This window comes from Pongo pygmaeus, chromosome 21, assembly GCF_028885625.2.
Source record: "Pongo pygmaeus isolate AG05252 chromosome 21, NHGRI_mPonPyg2-v2.0_pri, whole genome shotgun sequence".
NCBI classification, from domain to species: Eukaryota; Metazoa; Chordata; class Mammalia; order Primates; family Hominidae; genus Pongo; species Pongo pygmaeus.
This window is the reverse complement of record NC_072394.2, coordinates 30,270,565-30,294,718: the sequence shown is the minus strand read 5'-3', so window position 1 is coordinate 30,294,718 and position 24,154 is coordinate 30,270,565. Positions and strand designations below refer to the sequence as shown.

Genomic DNA, 24,154 nt, shown 5'->3' with positions numbered 1-24,154 from the left:
GAGCTCCAGGGCTCAAGCTATCCTCGGCCTCAGCCTCCCAAGTAGATGGGACTGTAGGTACATGCCACTGTGCCCCGCTAATTTTTTTTTTTTTTTTTTTTTTTTTTGAGATGGAGTCTCACACTGTCGTCCAGGCTGGAGTGCAGCGGCACGATCTTGGCTCACTGCAACCTCCGCCTCCCGGGTTCAAGTGATTCTCCTGCCTCAGCCTCCTGAGTAGCTGGGATAACAGGCGCATGACACCACGCCCAGCTAATTTTTGTATTTTTAGTAGAGACGGGGTTTCACCATGTTGGCCAGGACGATCCTGATCTCTTGACCTCATGATCCACCCACCTCAGCCTCCTAAAGTGCTCAGATTATAGGCTTGAGCCACCACGCCCAGCCGTGCCCGACTAATTTTTTTAAAATTTTTTGTTGCCAGGCTGGTCTTGAACTCCTGGATTCACGCGATCCTCCCACCTTGGCCTCCCAAAGTGCTAGGCTTGATTACAAGTGTGAGCCACTCACCAGGCCCTTTTCAGTTTTCTTACAGAATCTCCATCCAAATCTGTTCTTTGTTTTTCCTAGGGTGGAGATGGCATCTGCAAATGCCTGGTTGCCTGTCACTTGAGGGGAGAGGAGAGTGGTAGAGGGAGGTACAGACTATTACATAACAACCTTCAATTTAATTCTTTCCTTTCAATATCACCAATTTCCATTATCTCTTCTCCACTTCATCATCTTCTTCCCCATTGATTTAATCTACTTGGCCCCTTCCTCTGTATTCTGGAAAAGCTTTTCAAGCGTGTCAACTGATTAGATTTTTTATATCTTTTTTTAATTTTTCATTCTACTAATAAATTTTGAGACTTCCTACAATCTTTTCTTATATGTCTTCCATCTCCCTTTTTAATTCTGATTGCTCACCTCATTGCTAGATCTCATTTCTCTTTTTATAAATTCTGTTCCTAAAAAGTACCAAAAAGAGACATTTTCTCAATTATTTTTGTTCCTTGAAGAAAATCTTTTTTTAAAGCATGCTGATCTATCCCTGCATCTAATATGCTGTGGTCTCTTTCTTACATTTTGTTGACCCTTTTCCTAATTCTTATTCTATCTTTCAATATGAAGATCTATTTGTCCATAAACAGATGAATGAATGCTCACTGGTTACTCATTATTTAGAAGTTTGCTATTAGGATCCTCCCCTTGTGGAGCTGATTGATGTAAATTTACATTACCAGATCACAGTTCCAGCAGTGGGAGAGTAAGAAGGAGGAAGTTAGAGGCAGAAAACACCCTAGCAGAGGAACTTCCCTGTACTGCTTCCCAGGAAGAAAAAATTATCTATATTGATGACTCAGTTTGGCCCAGCATAAATGCCAAGTAAAAGCTGTGGCTGGGCCTGGCTTCCTTTCTCATGCTGGCACCTACCACATGAGGAACAAAACACATCTGGGCTAATGACTTTCTTCTGGGTATGGTCATATAATACAACACAAGTTTTAAAAATTAAGTTATTAAGTACAGCTCTCCTTTTCTTAGCCTGCAAAGGAGGCAGGAGCCTTTCTGGCTCAGGCAGTCATCAGGCCATCAGAGTGGAGTAGAGAGGATACTGGCAGAGCCCATCTGTAGGCCAAACTGCTCCGCACCTCAAAGCACTGGGAAGGGCAGGGGAAGGAAGACTGAGGTGGGGTAGAATGAGATGGAGACAAAAGGAAAGTATCTGAAAATAAAAGTGAGCAGCTACAGAAAAGCGCAGGATGTGGAGAGAGGGACCTAGAGAACACCTATAGTAACTCTTCCTTTATGATGTGTACCATTTCCTCTTCATGGCCCATTCCATTTCCTAAAAACACCATCCTAATGTAAAGATCTACATTACTTTTCAAAGGTGTTTTTTGGAAGGAGATAACGTTCTTTTTGAATGTGACTTCATAGTGTGACACACCTTAAGGTCAGAAAACCTCTCTCATTTGGGTTATGTCAACTATGTGGCCTCCCAGTGCACTTCCTCCAATATGATTCTAGCTGCAGCCCAGTGGTTAGGAGCACAGGCTCTGAAACCAGACCATCTGGACCTGGCCCCAGCTCCGCCTCTCACTAGCTCTGTGAAACTGGGAAATTCATTTAATTGCTCTTAAATGGGGATGTACCTCAGAGGGTTACTATACCTACCTCAGAAGGTTACTATAAGAATGAAATCAGTCAATTCACATAAAGTGCTTAGAAAAGTACCTGGCGTATAGTAGGCACTCAGACCTAGTTCATACAATTAATTAAAAGTAAATATTACCATTATTAATATTATAAAAATGTTAGGTTTCTTCTCTAACCCCTATGGCCTGCCTCCCTTCAAGCCCCTACTCTTCTAATTAGACAGCATTAATTCCCAGTAGGGTAAGCTTCCACAGCTTTGTGGATGTTCTGCTACTTGTAGTCAACGTGAGAATACTGTGATTCTGGAAAAGGAAAAGTGGAGTCCAAGCGGTATGCTTCCCTTCAGCCCCACAGCCCATGCTGCTCCATTTCAGAGGATGTGATAGTTCTCCCAGGCAAGCCTCCAGTCATCTGCTAGGGATGCCAGTACTTCTCAGAGGGGTAGAAATTAGCTCTGTGCCTTGCTTCTAAGGGACCCACTTACTCTCTCCCTAACAGGATGTCCCCATTTCTAGCATGACAATGTTCCCCGTCCCTGGTTTCCCGTACTGGGCAGGTCATTTCAGTGGGGATCCCATGGAGGCACATGGATACTCGTGGTCATGCTGCTAACCTATCAGGCCATTTTCCTTAATCTGTACTCTGGACCACCCCCTGTCCCAGACTCACTTAAGAAATATTTACTGGTCATTTTCTAGATGCAAGGAATGCTGAAATAAAAGACACTGCTCTTACCAAAAAAGCTAATCTTTCCATTCCTCTAGTACATTGTACTTATCCAAATTCTGCACTGTCCCTTTCATTGCTCTTTAGTTCTCAAATTATATAAATTTCTGAGGTACAAACAACAACAAAGTTATGTTTTTGTACTTAAGGAGCTTCCAGTACAAAGACCAGGGTGGGTGGGTTGGTGGGCAAGTGGGTGAGTGTGACAAATGTGTAATAACAGGATCATAAAAGCTGTAGGAGAAGTCAATCTAGGGTGCTACAGGAGTAGACAGGAAGAACAGTTAGCTGAGAATGGGGTAAGGGAGAGGAAGGACAGAGAAGAACTCCAAGAAGAAAGGACACAGGACCTCAGTCTGGGACTAGCCGTTAGCAGCAACTATTTTCCATTTCAAGTCTTCTAACTTGCTCCATGCCCTTGGGAGGTAACTGCCAGCTTTTTGGTGTTATAATAATGCACACTCACATGGGTTCTTCATAAAAACAGCCCAGTGGCAGACAAAAACTAGGCATACTGCTTTTCATACATACCTCATATTTCATGGTAAAAAATCCATCCCCTCCAATGCCCTCAAGTGCAAAGGCCTGTACAATTGGCCATTTCTCCACCACAAACATATCAAATATCTGCAAGTGACCTAGAAGAATCAAATACAACAACATATATCAGATACCATCCTGAATATAACAGTCTAAACCTGATCTAACATGGTTAGACAGGTATCATTTCTCACATGGTCACCAGGGCCTCACCTAGCAAAATAAAATTCAAACAGATAAAATGGTTAGATATTGAAACTAGAAATACAAAATGAAAGCCAAGGAATATTCAAACCATAAACTAGTTACATTCAGATTTCTCTACAGTATATTGTAACATTCCAGTTTCCTGAGTAAATTAAGTAAAAAATAAGAGTAGTCTATTATATCTGACTTGCATCATTCAGTGGGAATAATTATTAACAGACACAAACTTGGCTCCTTTCCCTTAAGAAACATAGCCAATCAACTTCCTCAAGGGAAAACTACTAAATCAAAAATGTTCCTTTCTTGTAACAATAGCTTCAATGTGCAAGGTTTTTTCTTTTTGTTGTTGCAATACAAGCACTGTTAAACTTCATAGTTTTTCCCTGTATTTTACACACCATTTAAAAACACGTCAGCATATCTTTTTTAGAAGTTATCCAAATCCCTCTTTCTTATTACCAAGATGCCCCGACATCTATACTATACTCTTTGTATAGTAAGTGATACAGCCATGTCAATTGTGCTAAATTCTGTATCAGTTCTTCTACCTGATTTTAGGCAGCCTGCTGTGTTGCTGCAGAAACTTCACAGTAATTAATACAAGCTTGCACAGAAAAGTCCCCATACTTAATTCTGCTTGATGTCTTTGGTAAAAATAGACGAAGGGGTTTGGTTTCTCAGCTGAATGCCCCCAATGAGAGGAAAAGTAGTGACATTCAATTCACACACCACCTAAGCAAGATTCTAGAAGGCTTGCTGTCAGATACTCACCTTGGGAGCTGTAAGGAATGCCAATTCTACTACAGTCTCGAACCATGTCCACAAAGCTGGCAATTTTAAATTCTTCTGCGGCTTCCTCATCTTCATACTAGAGAGAGAAATCAAAAGAAAAATAAGCTCTGATGAGATATCACACAAATTCCCACAGTTTCTCTGCATTTTATCAATCAGAGTTGTCCCAAATGACATTTACAGAGGACTGCACCCAAAGAGGTGTTTCCAAAGCCAACCTTTTTCATCTGCTAGTCAGAAAGACTTGTTATGCCCTTATTTCATATTATACCCAAAAGTCCACTGAAATGGATCAGGAAACCTAAATGCAAGAGATAACACTTTTCCCCAAAAAAATTCTGCCAAATACTCATATGGGAGGAAGTGTTCTTGACCAGTATCAGGTCACAACTTTCATGAAATCCTAAATCTCAAATCCCAACTTGATTTCCAGTCAAACCCTTGAAAAGGGACCAAAGGGAAAGAAAAACAGATACCAAGACATTCAAACACAGGAATGTCAGAAAGCTTAAAAAATTCTTCCAGGGAGCCAGGCATGGTGGCTCACGCCTGTAATCCCAGAACTTTGGGAGGCTGAGGTGGGCGGATCACCTAAGGTCAGGAGTTTGAGACTAGTCTGACCAACATAACAAAACTCCGTCTCTACTAAAAATACAAAAATTAGCCAGGTGCCTGTTGTCCCAGCTACTCGGGAGGCTGAGACAGGAGAATCGCTTGAACCTGGGAGGTGGAGGTTGCAGTGAGCCGAGATTGTGCCACTGCACTCCAGCCTGGGTGACAGAGTGAGACTCCATCCCAAAAAAAAAAAAAAAAAAAAAAAAAAAAAATCCCAGGGCAATCCCTAGGCACTAATCCCCTAAGAGATGGGGTTCAGGATGGTGATGAAGAAGCAGGCAAGAAGTAAGTTCATAAACTTTCCACTAGGTCCCAATTTGAATAGCCTCATTTTGTCTCCACAGGCATACAATTTATCTATAAGGTAGCCTCAAAACGAAATATGAAATTCTCCACTTCAAACAGATAACCTTTTTTACATAATCACACTCTGAAATTTGATTGCTGATCCTATTTCAAATCAACACTTTCCTTAAAGAGTATTCTTAGAGTGTCTCTAGGTGCCCGTCTTCTCTTTTCTTCTTACCTCATTTTCGGTCATGCAGTGGAAATGCAGATTTCTCCAATGTGCCACATAAGGTAAGAGATAGCGAAAGTTTACAGGATTACAGTACAGATGGATGCTATCCGATTTAATCAATATAATTACATCTGTAAGAAAAACAAAATCAAAACACAAGACTGTCACAAACGCATTTCCTTTAGATATTTTCTGCCCACATAATTAGTAAAACCATTGAAACTACTTCAGAGACAATGTAACAAAACCCTAAACTGAAAATTATTTAATTAAGCACTGTGCCTTATAAACCAAAAAGTATCTGAGACAAGTCTCAATCAATTTTGAAGTTTATTTTGCCAAGTTTAAGGACATGCCTGTGACATACCCTCAGGAGGTCCTGAGAACATGTACCCAAAATGGCTGGATAACAGCTTGATTTTAGACTTTTTAGGGAAACAGAAGTTACCAGCAGACATCAACCAACACATGTAAAGTGTACATTTGGTTTGGTCCAGAAAGTCGGGGTCGGGAGTGAAACGGTCCTTTCACGTCATAGGTGGATTCAAAGATTTTCTGATTGGCAATTGGTTGAAAGAGTTAAGTTTTATTATCTAAAGATCTGGAATCAGGGCTGGGCACGGTGGCTCACGCCTGTAATCCCAGCACTTTGGGAGGCTGAGGCGGGTGGATCACGAGGTCAGGAGTTTGAGACCAGCCTGACCAACATGGTGAAACCCCGTCTCTACTAAAAAAAAAAAACACAAAAATTAGCCGGGCGTGGTGGCGCGCACCTGTAATCCCAGCTACTCAGGAGGCTGAGGCAGGAGAGTCATTTGAACCTGGGAGGCAGAGGTTGCAGTGAGCCGAGATTGTGCCACTGCACTCCAGACTGGGTGACAGAGTGAGACTCCGTCTCAAAAAATAAAAATAAATACAGACCTGGAATCAACAGAATGTCTGGGCTAAGATAAGGGGTTGTGGAGACCAAGGTTCTTATTATGCAGGTGAAGCCTCCAGGTAGCAGGCTTCAGAAACAATAGAAGGTAAATGTTCATCAGACTTAAAAAGGTACCAGATTCTTAGTTGATCTCCCCTGGATCAGGAAAAGACCTGGAAAGGGAAAGGGATTCTCTACAGAATGTAGATTTCTCTGACAAGAGACAGCTTTGCAGCACCATTTAAAAATATGTCAAAGGAATTTATTTTGGGATAAAATACTTAGATTTCTTTCAGGGTCTGCTATCTGTTATGTGATGTATCTTACTGCTATACAATAGCAATTTGGTTGGTCTTAAGATCTGTTTTCTTTTTTTTGACAGGGTTTCACTCCGTCACCCAGGCTGGAGTGCAGTGGCATGATATAGGTTCACTGCAACCTCTGTCTCCCAGGCTCAAACAATCCTCCTGCCTCAGCCCCACAAGAAGCTGGGGCTACAGGTGAGCGCCACCATGCCTGGCTAATTTTTATTTATTTTTTTGTAGAGACAGGGTTTTGCCATGTTGCCCAGGCTGGTCTCGAACTCAAGTGATCCTGAGCTCAAGTGATCCAGTCACCTTGGCCTTGAAGTGCTAGGATTACAGGTGTGAGCCACTGCACCTGGCCAAGATCTCTGTTTTAATATTAATGTTGGTCAGTTATGCCTGAATTCCAAAAGGAAGAGGACATAATGACGCACTGCCAACCTCCACTTCCTATCCTGGCTTGAACTCGTTTTTCAAGTATACTTTGGAATGTCCTTGGCCAACAAGGAGGTCCATTCAATTGGTTGGAGGGCTTAGAATTTTATTTTTGGTTTACAGCTTCAAAGTGACTTTAGAACTTTCAAATGTTGACAGCAAGAATTTCCTAGTCCGCAAACAATACTCCCCTACCATGGCCCTCTTGGTCTGGCAACGCAGCTGCAGAACGAGTCAAAGCACAGCCTCCATCTACTGAGGCATAGTGTTCACACAGTCACATCTATGGGACTAGACGTGGCTGAGTACTTCACCGCAGAGGTCAATACAATATGGAAACCCCACAGCCTAAGGCCACTGAGGCAGGGAAACAGCACCAAATATGGCCAGTGACTAGTTGTCCCTCAGATATCAGTGTCTAAAGCTCTCAGCTGTTGGCTCATCTGGCTCTAAGGCAATTGCAGGCCCAACGATACTGCTTGTCCCTTTAGGAAGAGTTATTGTGTGCAGTGGTGAGCTTTGTAAGCAGGAAAGACTGGGAGGAAGGAAGTAGAGGCCAGTGGAAAGAGCTTCTATAAATAGATCAGCAGCTTACAGATGTAAGGAATAGTCACCAATGCTCACGGGTGAAGTAAATAAAGCAATCCCAAGAATGCAAATAAACCTAGGTAAACGGAAGAGCCATGGGATGTGGTAGAATATTAAAGCAGTTTGACAACTGAGGACAAAGGCAGTCACACTTCCAGAAGAAAACCAGAGGCCCCATTCTATGGCTCCTCAGAAACAAGAGCCATTAGGCCTCCTAACAAGATGGAACTAGATGTTGTCAGAGGAGAGAAAGGCACACGCATAGGGGCGGAGAACACCTGACGCAGCAGGTGTAGGACAATGCCAAAAGGGTAACACTGTGTGACAGACCACACCTGACAAAAACATCTTATAAGCCCAATAAACACTGACCACATCTGACCACACAGCTGAGGGGCCTCCTGAAATAAAACTCCATAGGTCTGGCCTTTTAAGCCACTCTAAGCCGCATGCCCGTAAGGCCCAGGGTGTTCCAGGGAACACAGGATGTAGCAGCCTCATCACTATTGACTCTATAGGTAAGCACCAGAGTCAAAGGGTAGCAAAGGGTAGGATGGAGGCCCCTCTCATCTCTCAGCATATTGGTCTTTCTCACACACTCCCTCCAAGAGCCCTTCCCTGAGTCATTTGTAGACCACCTGCAGAGGAATGAGAATTAGATATTACCTGGAGACTGAGGGCTTCTGGTGTGTATTATACTCTACAGTAAAATGTAACATGCCTCAAAGAATTAGGATCCAGTAAGAGACATAACATACTAGTTACTAAACCTAAGTAAGCATTCCCCAAACCTCTTAGAACTCTGGTGTTATCACTATGAACCAAAGTTTAACAGAGTTTACAGTCAGGTAAAAGAGGAAGGCATATGAGAATGGGACGAATACGTAAACTATTTAAAAGTTGCTTTTAGGCTGGTGCGGTAGCTCATGCCTATAATCCCAACACTGTGAGGCCGAGGCAAGCGGAGTTCAAGACCAGCCTGGCCAACATGGTGAAATCCCGTTCCTACTAAAAATACAAAAATTAGCCAGGCATGGTGGCGGGTGCCTGTAATCCCAGCTGCTCGGGAGGCTGAGGCAGGAGACTCCACCAGGAGGCAGAGGCTGCAGTGAGCCAATATCATACCACTGCACTCCAGCCTGGGTGATAGAGCAAGACTCTGTCTCAAAATAAACAAATAACTAAATAAAAGTTGCTTTTAGAAGTAAATTCATGTTGGCCTTTCCCTCTCTCATATGAGATCGAAATGTAGAAATCTGGTGATCTCTGCTCTCCAACTACTTGTATAAACAAATTTCCTAAGCACCCACTGTGCCAGGTAAAAAGATAAAAACAGGCCAGGCGTGGTGGCTCACAGCTGTAATCTCAGCACTTTGGGAGGCCAAGGCGGGATCACCTGAGGTCAGGAGTTCGAGATCAGCCTGGCCAACATGGTGAAACCCTGTCTCTACTAAAAATTCAAAAATTAGCTGGGCATGGTGGCGCATGCCTGTAATCCCGGCTACTCGGGAGGCTGAGGCAGAGGAATCTCTTGAACCCGGGAGGTGGAGGTTGCAGTGAGCCAAGATCGCACCACTGCACTCCGGCCTGGGCAACAGAGCAAGACTCTGTTTCAAAAAGAAAAGACAAAACCAAAAATAAGCAAAAAAGCACACCTTTAAGAATTTAAACTATTTCCTTAATTTCAGTACTGTAATGTCCTCAGCAACCCCGGCTGCAGTGAAATGTGTGGCTGGTATGAGCTGCCAAGATTACTTTTTTCTAAACCAGCAGATGTTGTATAACGTAAGGAAAAAAATACTTCGTAACCAAAATCTGAAACCAAATTTGAATGGAAAAAAATTTAATGGAAGGAGTAATTTCAGTCTACTCGTTTTGCACTTCCTAATAAAAAGGAAAGCTTTAATCAGTCTATAAGAATAAACACTAATAAGGACTTAACCAGAGAAGAATTTTCATATATACCAGACCAGGATTTCTCAACCTCGGCACTACTGACAGTTTAGATCAGTGAATTCCTTGTTCTAGGTGACTGTTCTGTGCATTGTAGATGTTTAGCATCATCTCTGGCCTCTATCCACTAGATACCAGTGGCATCCCCTACCCAGTTTTGACAATCAAAAATGTCTTCAGACATTGCCAAATGTCCCCTGCAGGACAAAACTGCCCCCAGTTGGGAACTACTGCACTAGACACATAGCAATATTATTTCACATCAGATGTTTATTTTCATGCCTCCCCCAGCTGCCTCACAAGAGCTGTCTGTCTCTTGTCCACTTTTATTTTGTCTATTCCAGTGTCTCCTGACCCATCTGGCATACAAGACATGATTCTAAATATGTGATATCAGAGATAGCTCCTGGGCAATAGCCCCCAGCAGCATCAACACAGGCAGAGTGTCTCAGTGCTACCGAAAGGGGAATATAAACAGAAATCCAGCATTGTAGTCACAGGCATCTTCATGAATTAAAGTCACAGAGAAAATAATTCCCAAAGACAGCAGGACAAAGAGCCTTTGTTCCTCAGCTGATAAGCCACAAGAAATCTTCCTTGTAGGAGCTGCCTGTAGGCCCATCCTTAACTCACAACTGAAGGTGCTTTCACAGGACAACACCATATAATCTGAACCGTTAGCATGTAGAGGCAATGGGCAATTAAGAGGAAAACCAGTACTTTGCCAAAAAGAGATAAAGCCAAACACTGATGTTTACTTGTTTCTCTAAAGCTGAATTAGTAAATATATTCCGAAAACTACTTGTTGCTAAATATATCAGCAAAGAAAAAATGCCGTGTTTTTTCATTCTTTAAAAAGCAAACATTTACTGGGGCTTTGGACTATTTTAAATTTTATTCCATAAGAAGACCATAAAATAAGGATCCAAATAAATAAACCTCTTACTCATCTATCACAGAGTTTACCAATATATACTTACCATCTAGCATTTCTTCAGAAAATCCCGTTTTCTCAAAATCACTGGTATTCTGATTGTACAAACCAAATAGAAGATAATTTGCCAGCTCTCTGCAGCCTTCATTGTACCTGCTATCGATTCCTGCAAGGCAAAAGAGGCTCTGATCAGCTGTACTGTACTATGGGGAGCAAATGAGCCAATAATTTGCCCCTGCTTAGCAAAACCCTGATGATCAAGCTGAAGGACGCAGCTCAGACCAGTTTTGTGCCAGAAACCAAGCTAAGCAATTCTGTGAAAGAAACAGGTCTCAGCATCAAGTACCTTTACTTGAATTCCAACGTCTTGTAATTGAGATAATCAAACAGCACAGATTATGGAGGCTGTTAATTTCTGAAAAGGATTCATCTTGGAATGCTTTCAGTTAGCTTAAGAATAGGGGTCAGAAAAATCTTCACCTTTCAAAGAGATCTTTACCAAAACACTTGGGATCAAACAAAGGCAGATTAAGGTGGCTTGGAAAGATCCCAATAATGTGAAGAAGAGGACAAGTGAGTGGAACCACAAACACCCATCACTTTACAATTATGAGGCTCAAGGTCTAGCACTGTACTAGATGCTGGGGTATGGTGGTGAACATGCCTGCAAATGACCCTCATGAAGCTTACAGTCTAGAGGGGCTGAATTAGAGACAAATAAAAAGGAAATTAAACAATACTGTCTTCACTATCGGCTCTCAATGCTTTAGGTATATATTTATTACCTAGTTCCTGATGTCTGTGAAGTCTCAGAGTATGGCTCTGGGCAAGAGGGACATGTCATGGCAGGAGGCAGCTATGTATGTGAGGCTAAAAGAAGGGGTTAAGGCAGAAGTAGCTCCAAAAATGGGCTTCCTATCTCACTGACGGCTCATTTAACCTCATTAAAACAGCAACAAATTTCGGGGGAACAAGAACTAGGAGGACACCAACTCACAGCTTATTTCACATTGGTACTATTACTAATACCTTCCTGTGAACAAAAACAGCCAAGTTGCCCAAGCCCTGAGTACCACCTTGTTAAAAGCACTGACCTAGGATGCAGAGGATCCCATCCGGCCGAGACTTGCTGCTCTGGGTCAGGATGCTCTGAACCTGCCGAAGTCGGCTGCAGCTGCAACAAGAACAGAAAATGGTCCCCTGAGTGCCAGGACAGCCCCATGAGAAGAGCAGCATCCTGTGTCCCACAATGGAGGCATGAGGAAGAGGAATGACTTTGCTAGGGATGGAAATTGATTGTCTGGTTCTGGTATCAGAACCATAAAATGGATTGGGAAGGTTCCTTTCTCTTTTATTTTCTGGAAGAGATTGTGCAGAATCGGTCTGAAGACTAAGTCTGACCTGCTGATTACAAACTCCTCAACAGAGGATGAAGCCAAAGTCCCTCTCTCATGGTCAATGGTGGAAAGGATTAAGACTCAGCAGCTGACTCCAAGAACTTCCAATGACTTTTCATTTTTGAAGATTTTTCAAATAAGAGTTTCCACACTGATCACCCCACCTGTGGTCCTCATCAGTCTGTCTCAAAAACAAATGCAAACTAAACCCCCAAACTGGCCTGAGAACCTAAACAAAGCTCTAATTCATCCTCACAGCTATCCATATAGGGAGTGTCAGCAGAGAATACTTGCTTCCATTTCTGTGTAGACCTATTATTCCTTCAGCCCTAGGGATAGCTCTTTGCTCAAGCAAAATGTGAGGCACTCTCAGACATTCACATTATTTCTAAGGACCCCATTCTCTCCATACCCAACCCCTCCTTCCCAGAAGCTCCAGAGAGAGGTGCCCGATTTCCTGCTCAAGACTGATCCTTCCACCTGGTCTCCTCATCATCTCCAGGTCCAGGATCTGCCTCTACTATTCATTCCCTAACACTTTTTTTTTTTTTTGAGATGGAGTCTGGCTCTGTGGCCCAGGCTGAAATGCAGTGATCTTGGCTCACTGCAACCTCTGCCTCCCAGGTTCAAGTGATTCTCCCGCCTCAGCCTCCCGAATAGCTGGGATTACAGGTGTGTGCCACCACGCCCGGCTAATTTTTGTATTTTAGCAGACATGGAGTTTTGCCATGTTGGCCAGGCTGGTCTCGAACTCCTGACCTCAGGTGATCCGCCCGCTTCACACCTTACAGGTGTGAGCCACCGCGCCCAGCTTCCTAACACTCTTATATTTAATACTTTCTCTACAGTCAATATAATCCCAGTCCTACCACATCATTAACTAAGAGCCTCTACAAACCAACTACACTAATTCTTCCACCTATGAAGCCAGGCATCATCCCCATCCCTTACTGAATCTCCTCCAGCATACTGCCTTACACTCACCTCAAAACTGCATTTACAGCCAAACTACACTGTTTCTCTTCACTAATTCCTGAATTCTTTTGCCCCACTGGATTCTTTTTTTTTTTTTGAAATGGACTCTCATTCTGTCGCCCAGGCTGGAGTGCAGTGGCACAATCTTGGCTCACTGTAACCTCCGCCTCCTGGGTTCAAGCGACTCTCATGCCTCAGCCCCCCAAGTAGCTGGGATTACAGATGTACACCACCATGCCTGGCTAATTTTTGTACTTTTTAGTAAGAAGGTTTCACCATGTTGGCCAGGCTGGTCTTGCACTTGACCTCAAGCGATCCATCCACCTCAGCCTCTCAAAGTGCTGGGATTACAGGCATGCGCCACCACACCCGGCTGCTCTGCTGGATTCTTTTTGATGTTCCTATACCCCAACTCATTAATTCCATGACTTGGTGGTCTTCATCACTATCTTCCATGAAGAGTTTCATAGTCTTCCATGTGATATCAAAACTAGACAAAGATAGTACCAAAGACTATACTTTCAGGGATCATTTCTGTAGTTCATTATTAGAGAGGTCTCTCTGAATGAGTAGAGCACTAGAAACCACAGAAGGAGGCACAGTGGTCTCTCCTGAGCATAAAGCTGGTTTTTGATGTTGCTTTGCTGCAACTGCCATTCGTCACTGATGACTGTTTTCTTCCTCTGGGAGAGTAAGAGGGAGAGGACGCTGTCTGAGTGTTTCCCCTTTAATCAGCAGTCAAAAACAAAAAGTATCAAAAAGAGAAAGAAACCTACAAACCAAAATCCATCATGAATATAGATGTAAACATCCTACCTTTTTTTTTTTTTTTTTTTAAAGAGATGGGGTCTCATTAATGTTGCCTAGGAAAGACTCGAACTCCTGGGCTCAAGCAATCCTCCCTCCTCAGCCCTCCTGAGTAGCTGGGATTACAGGCGTGCACTACCACACCTGGCAAATTTTTTTTTAATTAAATGTAAACACCCTTAACAAAATATAGTAAGTAAAATTCAGCAACATGTAAAACAACTATACACTAGGACCAAGTGGAATTTATCATAGAGATACTCGAGGCTGGTTCATTATTCATGAATCCATCAATTTAATCCCTCATATTAACAGGCTAAAGAAGAAAAATCACACAACCAAAAAACTGATGCAGAAAAATCACTTAATAAAAGTCAACACCCATTCATAATAAAAACACTCAGAATTGATGGATATCCCAACTACACTAATTTGATCTTTATAAATTATATGAATGTACCCTGAAAATGTGTGTATCTATTATGCATCAATTAAAAAAACAGAAAAAAAGCCACTCAGAAAACTAGAAATAGTTTCCTCAACTTGATAAAGATCATTTAAAAAACCCACCAAGCAAAGTTTGTAATTACACATAATGGTCAAAGTCTGAATGTTTTTCCTCTAAGGTCAGGAAGAAGATGAGGATGTTTACTCTCATTATTCCTATTTAACATAATACTGGAAGTTCTAGCCAACAGAATAAGGCAATAAAAGGAAGTAAAAGACACACAGATTGAAAAGAAAGAAAGAAAACTGTTCCTATTTGCAGATATGTCCTATTTGTAGATGACATGATGGTCTCTGTAGGAAATCGTAAGGATTCTACCAAAATTCCTAGAACTAATAAGTGAGTTCAACAAGGCTTCAAGATACAAGATCAACATATAAAAATCAATTGTAATTTTTTTTAGAAACAGGGTCTTGCTCTGATGTCCAGGTTGGAGTGCAGTGGTGTGATCATAGCTCACTGCAGTCTCTAACTCCTGGACTCATGGGCTCAAGTGATCCTCCTACCTCAGCCTCCCAAGTAGCTGGAACTACAGACACATGTCACCACACAAGCTAATTTTGAAAAAAAAATTTGGAGAGACAGGGTCTCACTTTGTTGCCTCCCTAGGCTGGTCTTGAATTCCTAGCTTCAAGTGATCCTCCCACCTTGGCCTTCCAAAGTGATGGGACAATTGTAACTTTATAGAAAACCAAAATTTAAAATACAATACCATTTATAATCCCTTAAAAATTAAACACCTAGTTATAAACCTAATAAAACATACATACCACTTACATGCTAAAAACTACAAAACACTGATTAAAGAAATTAAAGAAGATCTAAATAAATAGAAAGACATACCATGTTCATGGATTAGGAACCTCAACACAGCACTGATATCAATTCTCCCCAATGTGATAAGTTTAACACATCCCTATGAAAATCCAATATTTTTTATAGATGTAGAAGAGATTATTATAAAATCTACATAAGCCAGGAACAGTGATACAGGTCTTAGTCTCAGCTACTAGGAGGCTAAGATGGGAGGATCACTTGAGTCCAGGAGTTTGAGGCCAGCCTGGGCAATATAGTGAGACCTCATCTCTTAAAAATAAAATAAACAAATAAAACTTATAAGGAAAAGCAAAGGAACTACAATAGCTTAAAATTGTTTTGAAAAAGAAAAAGTGGGAAGAATCACTCTACCCAATGTCAAGACTTACTGCATAGCTAAAGTAATCAATACTGAGTGGTACTGGCTAAGGGACAGACACATAAGTCAATGGAACAGACAGAGTAACCAGAAACAGACCCACACAAGTACAACTAATTTTTAACAAAGGCACAAAAACAATTCAATGTTGGATGGATAGTCTTTTCAATAAGTAGGGCTAGAATAACTGGTTATCTACAGGCAAAAACGTAAACCTCAACCTTACACATTATACAAAAATTAAAGCATCATAGATCTAAATGTAAAATGTAAAATTATAAAATCTTTGGAAGAAAACAGAATAAAATATTCTGGACCTAGGATTTGGTGAAGAGTTCTTACACTTGACACCAAAAAGTGTGATCCATAGGAAAAAAAAATGATAATGTGGACTTCATTACAATTTTAAAGTTTTGCTCTATGAAAGACTCTGTTGAGAGAATGAAAAGACAAGCTACTGACTGGGAGAAAATATCTGCAAACCACATATCTGAAAAAGAACCATATGTGGAATACATAAAGAACTCTCAAAACTCAATGGTAAAAAAAAAAAATCTAATTAGAAAATGGGCAAAAGGTATGAAGAAACAATTTGTCAAAGAGGATACAGAAATGGCAGAGAAGCCCTATGACAACATGTTCGACATCATTATCCATTATGGAAATGCAAATTAAAACCATGAGATATTACTATACATCTATTAGAATGGATAAAATGAAAAACAGTGACTACCAAACAGTGAGAATTCAGAGAAACTGGATCACTCATATGTTTCTGAAAGAAATTACAGAAGACAGTAATAAATGAAAAGATACCCTCTGTTCATGCATTGGTAGACAATATCGTTAAGCTGTCAATGTTACCCAAAGCAATCTGCACATTCAGTGTAATCCCTTCTCAAATCCCAATGATGTTTTTTACAGAAGTAGAAAAATCCATTCTAAAATTTATATGGAATCTCAAGAGACTCTGAATATCCAAAATAATCCTGATAAAGATTAAAGCTGTAGAACTCACACTCCTGATTTTAAAACTTATTACAAAGCTACAGTCATCAACAGTGGGATACCGGCATAAGACAGACATACAGACCAATGAAACAGAATAAAGAGACCAGAAACAAACCCTCACATACCTGGTCAAATGATTTTGTCAAGGATGCTAAGACCACTCAATAAGAATAGTCTTTCAAACAAGTGGTGCTGGGAAAACTAGATATCTAAAGAATGAAGTTGGACCTCATCGTACACCGTATAAAGAAATTAACTCAAAATGTATCAAAGACCTAAACATAAACCTAAAACTATAAAACTTTTATAACAAAACACAAAGGAAAATCTTTGTGACATTGGATTTGGCAATGAATTCTTGAAAATGCCACCAAAAGCCCAGGCAACAAATAAAAAAATATATAAACTGGACATTTAAAATGTAGAACTTCTGTACATCAAATGACACAACCAACAGAGTAAAAAGACAACCCATCTATATAACTCAACAACCACCACCAAAAATTCCGATTCGAAAATGGGCGATGAAGCTGGGCAGGTGGTTCATGCCTGTAATCCCAGCACTTTGAGAGGCCAAGGTGGGGGATCTCTTGAGCCCATGAGTTTGAGACCAGCTGGGGTAACACAGGGAGACCCTGTCTCTATAAAAAGTGAAAAGTAAAAAGTAAAAAAAAAAAAAATTCAGCCGGATGTGGTAGCATGTGCCTGTGGTCCCAACTACTCATGAGGCTAAGGTAAGAGGATCATCTGAGCCCAAGAGGTTGAGGCTGCAGTGTGAGCTGAGCTGTGTTCATGCCACTGCACTCTGGCCTGAGCAACAGAGCAAGACTCTGTCTCAAAAAAAAAAAAAAAAAAAAAAAAAAGGGCAAAGGACATTTCTCTGAAGAGGATATGCAAATGGCCAAGCACATGAAAAGAAACTCAACACCACTAATCATTAGAGAAATGCAAATCATAACCATAATTAAATATTACTTAATATCCATTAGTATGGCTACTATCAAAAAACTAGAAAATAACAAGTGTCATCAAGGATTTGGAGAAATTAGAACCCTTGTGCACTATTGGTGGGAATGCAAAATGGTGCAACCACTATGGAAAACAGTATGGCAGTTTCTTAAAAAATTAAAAATAGAATTACCACATGATCTAGAAATTCCAGTTCTGGGTATAAATTCCAAAGAATTGAAAGCAGGGACTGAAAGAGATACCTGTATACCCATCTTCATAGAAGCACTATTTGCAACAGCCAAAAGGTGGAAGCAACCCAAAGTGATAAACAAAATGTGATACATACACACAATGGAATATTATTTAGCCTTAAAAAGGAAATTCTGACACATGCTACAATATGGATTAACCTTGAGAACATTATGGTCAGTGAAATCCAGCCATAAAAGTACAAATTCTGTATGATTCTACTTTTTTATGAGGTACCCAGAATAGTCAACTTCACAGAGACAGAAGGTAGGTAGAATGGTGGTTGCCAGGTGCTGGATGAGAGAGGGAATGGGGAGTTATTGTTTTAATAGGTACAGCTTCAGTTTTGCAAGATGAAAGGTTGTGTGGATGGATGGTGGTGATTTTAGTTTAACAATGTGAATGTCCTTAGTGCCACAGAATTGTACACTTAAAAGTAGCTAAAATGGTAAATTTTATGGCATGTGTATTTTTCTTGTTTTGTTTTGAGACAGAGTTTCGTTCTTGTTGCCTAGGCTGGAGTGCAATGGTGCAGTCTCAGCTCACTGCAACCTCTGCCTCCTGGGCTCAAGTGATTCTCCTGCCACAGCTTCCCAAGTAGCTGGGATTACAGGCGCCCGCCACCCAACTCAGCTAATTTTTTCATATTTTTAGTAGAGACGAGGTTTCACGGGGTCTCACTCTGTTGCTCAAGCTGGAGTTGCAGTCGCTTTATCATGACTCACTGCAGCCTCAACTTCCTGGGCTCATGTGATTCTCCCACCTCAGCCTCTCGAGTAGCTGGGACTACAGGCACACACCACCACACCCAGCTAATTTTTCTATTTTTTTTTTTTGTAGAGATGGGGTCTCGCCATGTTGCCCAGGCTGGTCTCAAACTCCTGGGCTCAAGCAATCTGCCCACCTTAACCTCCCAAAGTGCTGGATTACAGGTGTGAGTCACTGCACCGGGCCAATTTTTAAAATTTTTTTAGAAGTTAAAAATAGTCAGCTGGACACTGTGGCTCATGCCTGTAATTCCGACACTTTGGGAGGCTGAGGTGGGAGGATCAATTGAGGTCAGGAGTTTGAGGCCAACATGTGCAACACAGCAAGACCCTGTCTCTACCAAAAAAAAAGAGAAATAGTTTTTAAAAAGTCAGCGTTTTAAAGAGGGAAAATTCTTACATTGTAAAAGGGATTAAAGAATAACAACAAAATGCAATCTATGAACTTTAATTTTTTTTTAGAAAAGAAAAACAGGCCAGGCATGGTGGCTCACGCCTGTAATCCCAACACTTTGAGAGGCCAAGGTGGGAGGATCGCCTGAGGTCAGGAGTTTGTAACCAGCCTGGCCAACAAGGCAAAACCCTGTCTCTACTGAAAATACAAAAACTAGCTAGGCGTGACGGCGTGCACCTGTAATCCCAGCTACCCAGGAGGGTGAGGCAGGAGAATCACTGGAACCCGGAAGGCAGAGGCTGCAGTGAGCCAAGATCACACCATTGCACTCCAGCCTGGGCAACAGAGCAAGACTCCATCTCAAAAAAAAAAAAAAAAAAAGAAAGAAAAAGAAAACTGGAAACATCTGTGAGACATCTGAGAAAACTTGAATATGGACTGTGTATTTGATACCATTAGGGATCTACTGTTAATTTTGTTAGGTATGGCAATGTTATCATGGTTATGTAGTAGAATGTCCTTTATCTTAGATGCATAAGGAAATATTTAGAAGCGAAATGTCACAATGTCTGCAACTTACTTCAAAAAGGTTTGACATAAAAGAAGATAGATTGAGAAAAAGAAAAAAGATAAACCACATATGGCAAAATGTTAAAAACTGTGGAACCTATCTGGTGGGTATAGCAAATATTCATTGTACTATTCTCTCACTTTTTTTTTTTTTTTTTTTGAATTCTCATTCTGTTGTCCAGGCTGGAGTGCGGTGGCACGATCTTGGCTCACTGCAACCTCTACCTCCTGGGTTCAAGCGATTTTCCTGCCTCAGCCTCCCTGTAGCTGGGATTACAGGCGCGTGCCACCATGCCCAGCTAATTTTTGCATTTTTAGTAGAGACAGGGTTTCACCATGTTGGCCAGGCTGGTCTCGAACTCCTGACCTCAGGTGATCTGCCCGCCTTGGCCTCCCAAAGTGCTGGGATTACAAGTGTGAGGTGCCAAGCCTGGCCTCTCACATTTTATGTATGGTTTGAACATTTTCATAATAAAAATACGGGGGTGAGAGGAAAGAAAGGCTTAGAAGCAGCAAGGCTGAAACAGCAAGACGATCAAGATTAAAGTAAGAAAAACTTTTTCTGGGCAATGAAGATTGCCTGCCTCTCCCCACTTTTTCATGTTTAATAGAAGACTGACCTTGCAATCGTTCTCTGCACTAGAAATAGTTCATTGAGTTGGTCCTGTGGCCCACTTTCCAACCCATCAGACAGTAGGCTGCTTTACTGCCAAGGTTACCCAGAGCTCTTTGGTTTTCAAAGTTACAACCAGCAAGTGACAAAAGCATGAAAAGGTCAGGTGACCAAGAAAAAAACAGCTCCCCAACTACTGCTGTACAAAGCCAAGACAATACTGAAAACAGTTTCCTTTCCACAACTATGTTATCCAAAGAAAGTGCAAGCATATAAAATGTAGAAAGACCTTCTTCTTCCCAGAGATAAACACTGTCCTAATTAGTGTTTCTTATTATCAAATGGTGAAACTAAATTCAATTCTTTCTTTCCTTTGTATATTTTCTGCTTCCCAAATTTAATTATTGACCAGAAGATAGTCTTTTATTCATCAATGAACCATGAAACGTGTCACTTAATTATTTACCTTTTAATTAAAAAAAAGAAAACCTAGTGAGTATTAAAAAACCCACAATGACCCACACTCCCAGCAGCCGGAATTAACCACTGTTAATATTTTGGCATATTTGCTTTTTTCTACATTACTGCTTTTTAAAATTATGTATGTTGAATATTTACTGTCTATTTTGAGGGAGAAAAAGGAATATTACATAAAAACCTAAAGTCATCATTGATCCTCACCCCCCAGAGGTCACCACTACGAGTCTGTTGTGTATCCAACCAGTCTTTTTTCCTTCTTTTTTTTTTTTTGAGACGGAGTTTCACTCGTGTTGCCCAGGCTGGAGTGCAACGGTGCGATCTTGGCTCACTGCAACCTCTGCCTCCCGGGTTCAAGCGTTTCTCCTGCCTCAAGCTCCTGAGTAGCTAAGATTACAGGCATGCGCAACCACGCCCGGCTGATTTTGTATTTTTAGTAGAGACAGGTTTCTCCATGTTGGCCAGGCTGGTCTCAAACTCCTGACCTCAAGTGATCCACCCACCTCGGCCTCCCAAAGTGCTGGGATTACAGGCGTGAGCTACCACGCCCGGCCGTCTTTTTTCTTTTAATAGTAATATTCAAAGGTCAGGCACAGTGGCTCACGTCTGTAATCCCAACACTCTGGGAGGCCAGGCATTCAACACTAGCCTTAGCAAGACAGCAAGACCTCATCTCTACAAAAACTAAAAATAAAAAAATTAGCCAGGAATGGTGGTGTGCATCAGAAGTCCCAACTACTTAGGAGGTTGAGGTGGCGGGATCACTTGAGCCCAGGAGTTCCAGGCTGCAGTGATTGCACCACCGCACTCAAGCCTGGGTGACAGAGTGAGACTCTATCTATAAAAAGAAAAACAAATAAATTTTTTCAAACATATACCATACCCAGCAATGACACTGCCCTCTAACCCCCAGGTCTACCTGAGCATGTGGTCACCAATGACTTTGTAAGTTCCACCTTTAGAAGATGCATAGACTCAGCAGACCCAATAATGCAGCTTACGTCGAAGATGCTGCTTTCATATTATAACTTATTTCATATTTTCCTTGGATTCAGACTCAGACTTTAGACATGATAGATGACTGACAGAAGACAAGAAGAAGAAACCAAGAGCTAAATAGATGTAGTTTGCCCAAGATCACAAAGCTAAGTAAAGATTAACATCATCAGAACCTAAGTGAGCAGGTACTCTGACTCTGAACTTTTTCTTTCTGCTGAACCCCACTGTTTTCCTGACAATAAAGCCAGTTGTGGGTACAATATATTTGAAGTCTAAACAATCATCTCTGTTCTTCCCATCTTATATGGAAATAGTTAACTCACTGCTCACTGCTTTTATAACAACTGTGCATGAACAGCCAGGTATGTTTTCTTGTTTGTTTATATTTCATTATCTTGCTTCCCTGGAAATGAAGAAAAAAACTGGAAATTTTATTTTTACCCAGTTTTTCTCCATGATTTATGCTTTATCTTGAAAATTAAACAATTAAAATACTAATATATTCTTCTTATATCCTGTACACTTTGTGTCTTGAATGTTTTACAAAGTGAATCCTCATATACCAATCTGATTCATCTCATCATAGAAAACTGACGTGAACAATTTGGTATGCAACTCTCAGTAATACATAGTTTTGGTGTTTTTTCGTTGGGGAAGTTATTTGTTTTTACATAAGCAAAACAATAAAATATGTCACTGCTCTGCAACATGCTTTTTTTCACTTAACATTATACCTCGGAGATCTTTCCAGCTTAGTACATAGAACCGAATCTCATTTTCAAAACTGCTGGCCAGGTGCGGTGGCTCATACCTGATCACTAATGATGTTGAATACCTTTTATTTATTGATTTATTTATTTTTGAGACAGTGTCTCGCTCTGTTGCCCAGGCTGGAGTAAAGTGGCACAGTCTTAGTTCACTGCAACCTCCGCCTCCTGGGTTCAAGCAATTCTCCTGCCTCTTGAGTTCAGGAGTTCAAGATCAGCCTGGGCAACATGGCAAAACCCTATCTCTACAAAAAATTAGTTAGGCGTGGTGGTTACTGGGGCATGCGTATGGTACCAGCTACTCAGGAGGCTGAGGTGTGGAGACTGCTTGAGCCCAGGAGGTTGAGGCTGCAATGAGACGAGATCGAGCCACAGCACTCCAGCCTGGACAACAGAATGACATCTTGTTTCAAACAAAACAAAACAAAAATAAAAATTAAATCAAATAAAACTGTTGTACTGTATTATTTTGTTTTTATTTAACCAGCTGCTATGATTGAACATTCAGGATTTTTACTATTTATGTTTGCTATTGCAAACAACGCTATGGTGAGCAACCTTTTATGTCCATCTTTGGCACAAACACAAAAGTTTCTGCAAGGAAGAGATCTAAAAGTAGCACTGCCAGGTTAAGAGGTACCTGCATTTTAAATTTTGATAGGTGTTGCCAAATTGTTCTTTTAAACCATTTGCCTATAATATACCAGAGTACCTGTTTCCCACAAGTTTCTAAATTATGTGTTACCACTCTTCAACTAATGCTAAATTAGTGGCTAGAATTCCTGAGTTACAACTCACACTTCCCTAATTACAAGGGAAGTTGTCAAATGTTTACTGATTATCTACATTTCTTTTTCTATGAGTGCATACTCATATTCTTTACCTACTTTCTAGTTAGTCATTTGAGTTTTTTCAGAATAATTTACATATTTCATCATATTTTAAAAGTTGTATTGGGCCAGGTGCAGTGGCTCACGCCTGTAATCCCAGAACTTTGGAAGGCTGAGGCAGGTGGATCATCTGAGATCAGAAGTTCGAGACCAGCCTGGCCAACATGGTGAAACCCTGTCTCTACTAAAAATACAAAAATTTGCTGGGCGTGGTGGCGTGTGCCTATAATCCCAGCTACTTGGGAGGCCAAGGCAGGAGAATCACTTGAACCCAGGAGGCGGAGGTTGCAGTGAGCTGAGATCATGCCATTGCACTCCCAGCCTGGAGACATGAGCGAAACTCCGTCTCAAAAAAAAAAAAAAAAAAAAAAAAAAAAAAAAGAAAGTTGTATTTTGGCCATGTGTTGCAAATATTTTCTCCAATCCTCTAGATTTTGTTTATAGTCTCTTTTTCATGCCGAAGTTTAAAAATTTTATGTAATTAAATCTGTGTATCTTTACCTTTAAGCTTAAGGGTTTTATGTCTTCCTCTTGTGCCTTCCCCAGTCAGTATTATAAACAAAATAATAAATGTCAAATTTCATTCTAATTATATATGTTGGTTTATAAAAGCATTTAGTTCTTTATTCCTCTGGAATTTTTTTACTTTCATGAAGCAGGAACCCAACTGCATTTTGTTCCCCCAAACAGGAATGACTGTTCCAAGATCATATATTATTTTAATGCTCTGATCTGGAATGACACTTCCAGAATTTGCTAAACTGTCGTATATAGTTGGATCTATTGTTTGGATCTCTATCTGAGGCATTTACCTATTCTCACAGGAATACTGCACTTACAAAAATAATCAGAGCTTTAAGGTATGCTAGCTAGCACTTGAACTTGCTAGTATACAGATTACTTTTATA

General features: G+C 40.9%; 1 protein-coding gene and 1 non-coding gene across 6 annotated transcripts in view; one reads left to right on the top strand and one right to left on the bottom strand.

The window, feature by feature from the left end:
* The window catches only part of DNAAF9 (dynein axonemal assembly factor 9), a 160,045-nt gene that overhangs the window by 123,109 nt on the left and 12,782 nt on the right, over positions 1-24,154 (bottom strand). For all 5 annotated transcript variants that reach the window (XM_054467962.2, XM_054467963.2, XM_054467966.2 and 2 more), the window contains exons 2-6: positions 11,771-11,850; positions 10,723-10,842; positions 5,549-5,673; positions 4,387-4,483; positions 3,400-3,506 (exon numbers count right to left, since the gene is read on the bottom strand). In XM_054467962.2, the coding sequence (XP_054323937.1) occupies positions 3,400-3,506; positions 4,387-4,483; positions 5,549-5,673; positions 10,723-10,842; positions 11,771-11,850 (529 nt within the window). The remainder of the gene's footprint in view (positions 1-3,399; positions 3,507-4,386; positions 4,484-5,548; positions 5,674-10,722; positions 10,843-11,770; positions 11,851-24,154) is intronic.
* LOC129022210 (small nucleolar RNA U3) lies at positions 13,558-13,769 on the top strand. The gene has a single exon (XR_008496294.1). It is a non-coding gene; the product is annotated as a small nucleolar RNA U3 (small nucleolar RNA).